This window comes from Stegostoma tigrinum, chromosome 9, assembly GCF_030684315.1.
Source record: "Stegostoma tigrinum isolate sSteTig4 chromosome 9, sSteTig4.hap1, whole genome shotgun sequence".
NCBI lineage: Eukaryota > Metazoa > Chordata > Chondrichthyes > Orectolobiformes > Stegostomatidae > Stegostoma > Stegostoma tigrinum.
The window spans coordinates 84,747,891-84,758,583 of record NC_081362.1 but is presented as its reverse complement, the minus strand read 5'-3'; the positions used below and the strand labels follow the sequence as shown (position 1 = coordinate 84,758,583).

General features: G+C 40.9%; 1 protein-coding gene across 3 annotated transcripts in view; it reads right to left on the bottom strand.

The window, feature by feature from the left end:
• Positions 1-3,461: 3,461 nt before the first annotated feature.
• The window catches only part of srd5a2a (steroid-5-alpha-reductase, alpha polypeptide 2a), a 63,534-nt gene continuing 56,302 nt past the window's right edge, over positions 3,462-10,693 (bottom strand). For 2 of the 3 annotated variants that reach the window (XM_059648722.1, XM_048536613.2), the window contains exons 4-5: positions 10,487-10,637; positions 3,462-4,636 (exon numbers count right to left, since the gene is read on the bottom strand). In XM_059648722.1, coding sequence (XP_059504705.1) covers positions 4,570-4,636; positions 10,487-10,637 — 218 coding nt within the window. In that variant the 3' untranslated portion in view covers positions 3,462-4,569. The remainder of the gene's footprint in view (positions 4,637-10,486; positions 10,638-10,693) is intronic. The other variant, XM_048536612.2, reaches the window with a different exon arrangement.

Here is a 10,693-nt window from a genome sequence, read left to right as displayed (position 1 = left end):
CGGAGGTTGGTAGGGTGGTGTGTGAGAACGAGGGGGATCCTCTTAGGGCGGTTGTGGCGGGGGCGGGGTGTGAGGGATGTGTTGCGGGAAATACGGGAGACACGGTCAAGGGCGTTCTCGATCACTGTGGGGGGAAAGTTGCGGTCCTTAAAGAACTTGGACATCTGGGATGTGCGGGAGTGGAATGTCTTATCGTGGGAGCAGATGCGGCGGAGGCGGAGGAATTGGGAATAGGGGATGGAATATGGAATATGCAGCCATATGGTATCAATGTGGACTTCACCAGTTTCAAAATCTCCCCTTCCCCTACTGCATCCCTAAACCAGCCCAGTTCGTCCCCTCCCCCCACTGCACCACACAACCAGCCCAGCTCTTCCCCCCCCACCCACTGCATCCCAAAACCAGTCCAACCTGTCTCTGCCTCCTTAACCAGTTCTTCCTCTCACCCATCCCTTCCTCCCACCCCAAGCCGCACCCCCATCTACCTACTAACCTCATCCCACCTCCTTGACCTGTCCGTCTTCCCTGGACTGACCTATCCCCTCCCTACCTCCCCACCTATACTCTCTCCACCTATCTTCTTTTCTCTCCATCTTCGGTCCGCCTCCCCCTCTCTCCCTATTTATTCCAGCTCCCTCTCCCCATCCCCCTCTCTGATGAAGGGTCGAGGCCCGAAACGTCAGCTTTTGTGCTCCTGAGATGATGCTTGGCCTGCTGTGTTCATCCAGCCTCACGTTTTATTATCTAACAAATAAGGGGAAAGGTTTGACATGGTCTTTCCCAAAAATCAGAAGATAGGGTGGGAGTTGGGCTGTGATTTTTAAAGATGAAAGTATGTCTAACATGTTTAATTTTTGGAAATCACATCAATTCAAGAAGAAATAGGACTGGAGTTGGCCATTTGAATGTACTCAATATTTGATCATCCACAGTTCTCTGTGGTAGAAGTATCTTAAAGTTCGCAATCCTTCAAGTAAAGACATTTCTTCTCTCACTCCTAAATGGTTGACATTTTACTCTACGATTGTGATTTCCAGTTCTACCAGCTATTGAAACCATTCCTGTGGTTCTTCTGTCTAACTTAAAATTTTACATGATTCGTTTGGAATATCTCTCATTCTTTTAATCACTAAGAATTATAGGCCTGGTCTACAAACCACTCCTCCTATGGACAGTCCGCTCCTCAGAGGAAATTGTCTGATGAACATTTGTTGCACTCTCCCGAAGGCAAACATATGCTTTCTTGGGTACGAAGAACCAAAACTATAAAAAAAAGGTCTAGGTGTGGTTTCACAAAGGCTCTATACAATTTCGGGTAAGTAAAATCAAAGTTGTGAAGTAGGAAAGAAAGATCCAGAGAACATGCTTCTGTGAGAACAGACATGGGATGTGAAGTTTAATATAGAGAAGCAGTATGCAAATTACTACAGCTAAAGATAGAGTTGTGTGGAGAATTAGAAAATCAAAGTTAAAGAAGAAGGCAAGAGTGCAGTTTAGTGATGAGGCTGATTGTTACTAGAAAATAAAGGGTTATAATGTATGACTAGTATTGTACCAAGGAATCGTACAAGAGTAGGAAAATTTGAGAATAGAACAAAATTAAAGGCCTTGTATCTAAATGCACAAAGCATTCAGAAGACTATTAATGAGTTAATAGTGCAAATAAAGACAAATATGTATGAATTGGTGACAATTACTGAGTGTTATTGCAGGGAGACCAGGTTTGGGAATTGAATATCTGAGGGTATTTCATGTTTTGGAAGTATAGGCAGGAAGGAAAAGGCCAGATTCCAGATTAAAACCGGAAGTAAGCCATCTGGGATTGTAAGGGCTACTACGATCTAACCTGCACACCATCCTGACTTGGGGATTATACTGTTCCTTCACTGCTGCTGGGTAAAAATTGTGGAACTGTCTTCTATAGTGGTGTTGTGGGTACACTGACCCCTCCATGAGCTGCAGCATTTCAAGGCAGCTCATTGCTATCTTCAAAAGCAATTGGGAGGGTTTAAGAAATGCTGGCCTAGACAGTGGTGCCCACATCCTGCACATGAATTTTAAAATATTTTCGCTATCACCATGAGTGCCAGTGTTGTTTTTTTTCATAGCTTGGGGGAAATCCGAACTATGCACAGTATTCCACATGTGGCCTGACCATGGACCTATAACGGTTTGTCATAACACCACTTCTTTTGAGTTTAATATCCTCTATTAGCATTTTAAAACTGTTTTGCTGGCTTATTTATTTTGATCTGTTCATCGGAATCCCTCCGTTCTGCAATCCCTACATCCCCCCTTTATTTCTGAAATGGTGTAAACAATATTTCCCTCTGCAAAGTACATAACTTCACATTTAAGTGTTAAAGTATTTAGTCTGCAAGTTCTCTATGGTGTGTTCTTCCTTTCTTGTTGATCTTAGATCACTTATAAATTTTGATATTAAGCTACATTGTCATTTAGACAATGATTTAGACAAAATCATTCACAAAATATGAACATAAGTCTGTCATAGATGTGTTGTTGCAGTTATTCAAAGTTTCAGTGAGACCAAAATATTGTGTGCAATTTTGGTCTCCTTTTCTGAAGAAGGATGCTCTTGCTTTCAGGGGAGCGCAGCAAAGGTTTATCAGGCTGATTCCAAGGATGGCGGGTTTGACGTATGAGAAGAGATTGATTAGGTTGGGATTGTGTTCCCTAAAATTCCAACAGGACTGTACAGGGTCAATGCAGGGAGGATGTTCCCCAGGGTAGGTGTGCCCAGAACCAGTGGTCACAGTATGGGGATTTGGAGTAGACAATTTAGGACAGATGAGGAGACATTTCTCCACCCACAGAGCGGTGAGCCTGTGGAATTCATTACCAAGGAAGTAGTTGATGCCAAAACATTGAATGTACGCAAGAGGTAGCAAGATATAGTACTTGGGACAAATGAGATCAAAAAGTTATGGGGAGAAAGCAGGATTAGGTTACTGAATTGGACAATCAGCTTCGATAGTGAAGAATGGCTGAGCAGACACAAAGGGCTAAACGGCTTCCTCCTGATACTGTCTATGTTTCTTGTAAAATGGTGTTTTCCACCTTCTCCAATACATGGTAGTACACTTAACCCCTACTCTTATTTTAGTCAATTTCAGTATCTATTCAGCAATTTGATTGTTAACTTTGCATGCCCTAATCTTGGTTATTATGTGCCTACCATGTGATAGAATCTATTTGTGGACTGTAACTCAAGTTTACAGTGTCAACCCTGTAAACTTGGGCTAATGGTTTAAAAGAAAAGGCAGCATGATAGTAGGCAAATACATAACTATTATCTGAACTTAATTGTGAGAAGTGAGGTCAACATTTATCCTTTCTACTTTGTTTTCCATGTTTTTCTCCTTTATTCTAGAGTCAGAAAAAGATCAGCAGTAAAGCCAAGTTTAATTTATTTGTAAGAAATAAAGTCACAAGCAATATCATTGCAGAAAATGACATCATTTAATTTGCACATTACTTAAACTGCTCAGTAACAAAAACACATTCTGACTAATGGTCTTCTTAAATCAATCCTGATGTTCTTGAACTAAGGGCTACTGTTTATTTTATGATCACATGATGTAGAACCTGGACATGTAGTCTTTTGAGGTTACAGCTAGAATTTCACTAATTAGTTGCATTCAAGATGTTTCAACACTATTTTAAAATCACTCTTAAAACAAAGATCAGCAGCAATAAAAACAAAGCAGCTTTGGACAGAATGTTACTTTTTTAGCCAATTGAGACCTTTAAGACGAATCTCCCTGGGGCTCAATAAGAATCTCACGATCTCACCAAACTTGTCTCATTATCTTACCCTGCCTATATCATGACCACACATCCAATTCTCTGCTGCTCCCAGAATATCTTGCCACATAGGAGATACTCACTGACAGATTGGTTTTCCTTGTGTCTGTGTCATCTTTTAATTCCTGTTGTGCACTTGAACAAGCCCTTTTTATCCTGAGCTGCCCAGCACTCTTCCTGAAATTTGCCTTGGACATGGCATGCAGGGGGAAAAATTGGCATCCAGCTTTGCTGACGGGGACCTGGAGATCCCGCTAGACATGGTGGTGCAAATGTGGGACTTCTTCCCCAGTGGAGATTGTGACACCAGACCATGTCCAAGGTTGCAACCTTGATTGGAATAGCCTCAACATCTGGAAAGATACCCAGTACTTCCAGAGAAAGTCAATGCCTTCTTCACTCAAGTGCAGCCATATGTTCTTTGATGCTTCACTCATTCACTCCTGCTGTGTCCACCTCAAACCAAAGCTCATGCTCCATCCCAAAAAACAATTGTGCCTTTTGTTTCTGAAGCGAAAGACAACTGCATACAAAATATAGAATGATTGTTGCGTTATTATATCAAAAGCCTTGCTATAAAACATTTTCATTCAAAAGGGAAAAACTGTTAAGTTAGGTCATTAGTAGATACATTGCTAAAATATTTTATTTCAGGTATAGCTCTTAGATAATCAAAATATAGCATCAAATTAGGCAGATTAATTTTTGCAATCTGCAACAGTGTTAGTGCTTTAAATTATTGCTTCAAAATAAAAAGGGAATTAAAATCTTCCTGGATTTTGGATAGTCCTGGAACCTCTCCATATAAAACCTGTGAAAAGAAAAAGGAATAAGTTAACAAGTAAAATTTTCACAGTGAAATATTCTAGAAAATACAGAACACACTTTTGCAATGTTGAAATGATACATCGCATTGAGGGAGGCAGTGTGGCTCAACTGGTCAAAATGTATAAAGAAAATCAAATCTGCGTGTAACAAAGTCCCACAAACAGCACGTGATAGTCACCAGACAGACAATCTTTTAGTGCTGTTACTTGAGAAGCAACAAAAAGGCTACATTGGAATCAGGGATTGTAGTTTATTTTCCTCTTCCTTAACCCACTGGTGCTGCTGCAAGTACCAACAATCCACATTGACAATACAGCTAAACAAATACAGTATGAAATATAGATAAGGTGTGGTAAGCCAATAGTCTGTACTAGCCAGTTATTGTTCTGACTAATATGCTTAGGCAACAGTAATCAATATTCCAATTTTAAACAAGTTAACAACACAATGATCTCGTCATGTATACATACTTTGAGGCTTAGTCATAAAAGTTAAAAATACCAGAACTTTGTGCTGAAGTAAATGCACCTGGCAGGAACCCACACAGACAAGGGGAGAATGTGCAGAGTTTGCACAGATAGTCATCAGAGGATGGAATCAAACCTGGGTTCCTGGTGCTGTGAGGCAGCAGTGCTAACCACCGAGTCACCGTGCCACCCGCAATTGCTGTGGAAAAAAAGTGAAGGGGAAGAGGGTCTGGGCCAGGCGAAGAAAGAAAAATAATGAACTGGAAAGAGATTTACAAGCATGGTGCCAGGGTTGGAGGCTTTGAGCTATTGAGAGAGGGTGAACAAGCTCGGGCTATTTTCTCTGGAGTATCAGAGGCTGGGGGGTGACATTCTAGATTTAAAAGGGACCTAAAGGGGCAATTTTTTCATGCATAGGGTGGTGCATTTATGGAATGAACTGCCAGAGGCTAGTACAATTACAACATTTAAAAGACATTCGGATGGGTGTGTGAATTGGAAGGGTTGAGGGGGACATGGGCCAAATGCTGGCATATGGGACTAGATTAAGTTAGGATATCTGGTCAACATGGACAAATTGGACTGAAGGGTCTGTTTCCCTGTTGTACATGTCTATGACTATGACACCTCACCAGATCTACCTAACCACTACCTCTCAGCCGGTGTCTCATTTTTATCTAACCGCTCAGCCAACTTTCAAAAGGGAAAAGAAATTTCTTCCAACTAAATGTTGGAAAACCAAAGCGATTAGCTTCAGTCCATATACTAACTAAGCTATAAACTCCATTAACCTCTCTGGAGAGGATCCGAGATGACCCAAACTTCACAATTCTGCTGTCACATTGGATCTGAGACAGAATTCCCATATCCACACTGTCAAGACACCTACTTTTAAATGAGCATTATCTCATCTCCTACATTCACTCCTCTGCTGCTGAAATCTGTATCCATGCTTTTACTACATCTATTCCAATGTTCTTCTGGCCAGCCTCCTAGTTTTACATTCTAAACTCAAGTTATCCAAGACCCTACCTCTAATCTACAATAGTTTCAAGTTTAAGTAATGCAATTTCAAAATTCGCATTCTTGTTTTGACATTATTCCATGTCTTTATTCCTACTTTTCTCTAGCCCTGAAATCCTCAGAGATAGTTATTCATCCAATTCCAGCTTTTAGAACATCACTGGTCTTATACACTTGTGCTTGTGGCAGTGCCTTCATCGGAGGCCCTAAGATTTGAACTTTCTTCCTGCAAATGCCGTTCAAACCTGCATCTTTGACCAAATCTTTGGTCATCTTTAATTAATTATCACCTATTGGGCTTAGTGTCAACTTTTGGTTGATCAGGTTCTCTGAAGGGCCCAAGGAGGTTCTTGCAGTGAGCATACGACTGAAAAGCACGGAGAAGCAAAACAGCAAATCATTACTGGAGTGGAATGATCTGAACATTAATCCTGAATACAGTTACAGTCACTTAACATATGTGAACAAATTTCCCAACATTTTAAGAAAACCATGATAAATCGAAGTTAGAGATATGTCAATTTCCATAGAAGAAACAGAACATTGATTTACCACATTCAGTCAAATAAATTTTTAAAAACTGACCTGTAACTGCAGCCTAACTGGTGCTCCCTTTAAAAAGAAGGGCCAGTGGTAGATTAGATTTGAGAGAATAGTCAACAGCTGCAAACAGCCAAATATCAGCTCTAGGTGTGGGAAATGCACACCAGCCTATTGAGTTTTCTGAATATGGCAAATGGTATAACCCCTAACCCCATACTAAAGATTCAGGAAAGTTTAGCATTCAAGAAACAGGTACTTCATGGCTAAATTTCTACAACGTTAACAAAAACTTGGAGAATTAATCTTAAACTGGAGGAAAATTGCCTGACTGATCTGATTTTCATACTCCACACTTGCCACTTAGTCACACAGGACGAAAACAAACCCTTCTGGTCCAACCAGTCCATGCCAACCACAATTCCAAACTAAACCAGTCCCACCTGCCTGCACTTGGCCCATATCAGTAAAGGAATTAAGGGTCATGGCAAGTGGGCACGTAAGTGGAGATGAGTCTCAAAGATCAGCCATGATCTTATTAAATGGCAGGGTAGGCTCAAGGGGCCAGATGGCCTACTCCTGCTCCTAGTTCTTATATCCCTCCAAACAGTTCTTATTCATGTATTCATCCTAATATCTTTTAAAGTTGTAACCGTATCCACCACTTCTTCTGGCAGTTCATTGCACACACAAACCACTTTAAAAAAACAAGACATGAAGGGTATTTTTAAAATGTTTCTCCTCTTACCTTAAAAATAAGTCCCCTAGTCTTGAAACTCCCCCCACCAGGAAAAGACACTTGCCATTCACCTTGTGTACTCCCCCCATTATTTCATAAACCTCTGAAAAGGTCAGCCCTCAACCTCCTATGCTCCAGTGAAAAAAGTTTCAGCCTATCCAGCCGCTGCTTTAATTCAAACCTTCCATTCCCTACAACTTCCTGGTAAGTCTTTTCTGACTCCTTTCCAGCTTGATAATATCCTTCCTATAGCAGGGCAACTAGGACTGCACACAGTACACCAGAAGAGGCCTCATCAACATTCTGTACAACTTCAACATGACATCCCAACTCCTGTACTCAAAACGACTGAGCAATGAAGGCTAGCTTGCTAAACACCTTCTTACACACATTGAAGTTTGTGTTGCATGTAGACAAAAGAATTATGCACCTGAACCCCTAGGTCTAAGGCCAAGGCCCTACTTGAATTGTACAAGTCCTGCCCTTGTTTGTTTTACCAAAATGCAATGCTTCACATTTATCCAAATTAAACTCCATCTGCCACTCCTCAGCCCTTCGATAGCCTTCTTCACAGTCCACTGCACCAATTTTGGTGTCATTTGCAAACTAACTAACCATGCCTTTTATATTCTCAAAGTCATTTTACCTAAAATGACAAAAGAAGACCCAGTACTCGGGTCAACAGTCAACATGGCTTTGTGAGGGGTAGGTCATGCCTTACAAACCTTATCGAGTTTTTTGAGGATGTGACTAGAAAGGTTGATGAGGGTCGAGCTGTGGATGTGGTGTATATGGACTTCAGTAAGGCATTTGATAAGGTTCCCCATGGTAGGCTCATTCAGAAGGTCAGGAGGAATGGGATACAGGGGAACTTAGCTGCTTGGATACAGAATTGGCTGGCCAACAGAAGACAGCGAGTGGTAGTAGAAGGAAAATATTCTGCCTGGAAGTCAGTGGTGAGTGGAGTTCCACAGGGCTCTGTCCTTGGGCCTCTACTGTTTGTAATTTTTATTAATGACTTGGACGAGGGAATTGAAGGATGGGTCAGCAAGTTTGCAGACGACACAAAGGTCGGAGGTGTCGTTGACAGTGTAGAGGGCTGTTGTAGGCTGCAGCGGGACATTGACAGGATGCAGAGATGGGCTGAGAGGTGGCAGATGGAGTTCAACCTGGATAAATGCGAGGTGATGCATTTTGGAAGGTCGAATTTGAAAGCTGAGTACAGGATTAAGGATAGGATTCTTGGCAGCGTGGAGGAACAGAGGGATCTTGGTGTGCAGATACATAGATCCCTTAAAATGGCCACCCAAGTGGACAGGGTTGTTAAGAAAGCATATGGTGTTTTGGCTTTCATTAACAGGGGGATTGAGTTTAAGAGTTGTGAGATCTTGTTGCAGCTCTATAAAACTTTGGTTAGACCGCACTTGGAATACTGCGTCCAGTTCTGGGCGCCCTATTATAGGAAAGATGTGGATGCTTTGGAGAGGGTTCAGAGGAGGTTTACCAGGATGCTGCCTGGACTGGAGGGCTTATCTTATGAAGAGAGGTTGACTGAGCTCGGTCTCTTTTCATTGGAGAAAAGGAGGAGGAGAGGGGACCTAATTGAGGTATACAAGATAATGAGAGGCATAGATAGAGTTGATAGCCAGAGACTATTTCCCAGGGCAGAAATGGCTAGCACAAGGGGTCATAGTTTTAAGCTGGTTGGTGGAAAGTATAGAGGGGATGTCAGAGGCAGGTTCTTTACGCAGAGAGTTGTGAGAGCATGGAATGCGTTGCCAGCAGCAGTTGTGGAAGCAAGGTCATTGGGGTCATTTAAGAGACTGCTGGACATGTATATGGTCACAGAAATTTGAGGGTGCATACATGAGGATCAATGGTCGGCACAACATTGTGGGCTGAAGGGCCTGTTCTGTGCTGTACTGTTCTATGTTCTATGTTCTACTCATCCCTGTGGGACACTGGTAACAGGCCTTCAGTCCTCAAAACAACCTTTTATCACCATCATCTGTCCTGCTGTTGTACCTTCGATTCCTTTTTACCCCCTTCATTTTGACTAGCACCTCAAGTGTACCTGCACTATTAATTGTGTCTGGTTGCAAGTTTAACATTCTGACCACTCTCTATAAAGATTTTTCATCTTCATACATTAAATGAAGATCCTATATTCATAGAATCTAATTTTCTCCCCCTAGAAAAGTGAAAAAAAAAATCAAAGCTTTCCATCTATTGAACATCTTCATAATTCCAAAAGACCTCTACAAAAGATCGCTTGTCAGTCACTCCTAATCCATAAAAAAGGAAATAGCAAACAGCCCGATCAGTAAGAGACATTAAATGCAGGCAACATTGGCAAAATCAAAGTGCCTATGAATGCAGAGATCATATTTACAGACTGTGCAAATCATTAAAAAAAGTGAAGAGGCAAACACTGATACCATATTCAAACTAGAGTAACTCAATGATGAAAAAATACTGCCCAGATTTTTTCAGTTACATCTTATCAATGTTCAAACATGCCTCGAAACATCATACTCTGCAAATTAGTTAAAGGCAAGAAAAGATGGATGTTAATTTTAGATCCAAACTTAATTTGTTCTAGGCTGGAAACTTTTTAAAAGCTGCAAGTGCATAGAAGTGTTTTGTTAAAATCATTGCTACTTATTACTTTACATGAAATATTTCAAAATTATAGAATGCAGTAATTTTAATAAAAAAACCATACACAAAGAAAGATTTGACAGGATAGGTGTTCTGTTCTTGAATCAAGGACTATTACATCACTTGGTATTGCAAGATAAATTAGGCTGGATGCAATAAATTATCCCCAAGATAGACAATGATTTCTATTATCCATCACTTTAAATAGATATATTAATCTTCAAGCCATCCTCTCCAGCTTTATGTTCACTTGCCACTCATGCACAACAGCACAAATTCTGCTTAATTTTATTGAATCTGTGGTGTATGTTCAAAAAAAATGACGAAGTAACTTAAACTTGATTTACAGAAAATTAAAATCAGTGCTAACAGGACAGGTTGCAAATTAACTTATCAACTGTACCTGTGATGACACACAGCACGAGATCCTAAGGATACGGCTGTGAAAGCGGCAAAAGCAAAGGCTGGGAAGGTCCAAGTGGCAATGGAATAACCAAACCACTCCACAATTTCACTGAAGTAGTTTGCTGCAGAAGCATATTCAAATAATCCTCCTAAAACAAAACAGAATAGTTATTGTAGTATTCAATAATCATAGAATCCCTCTAAC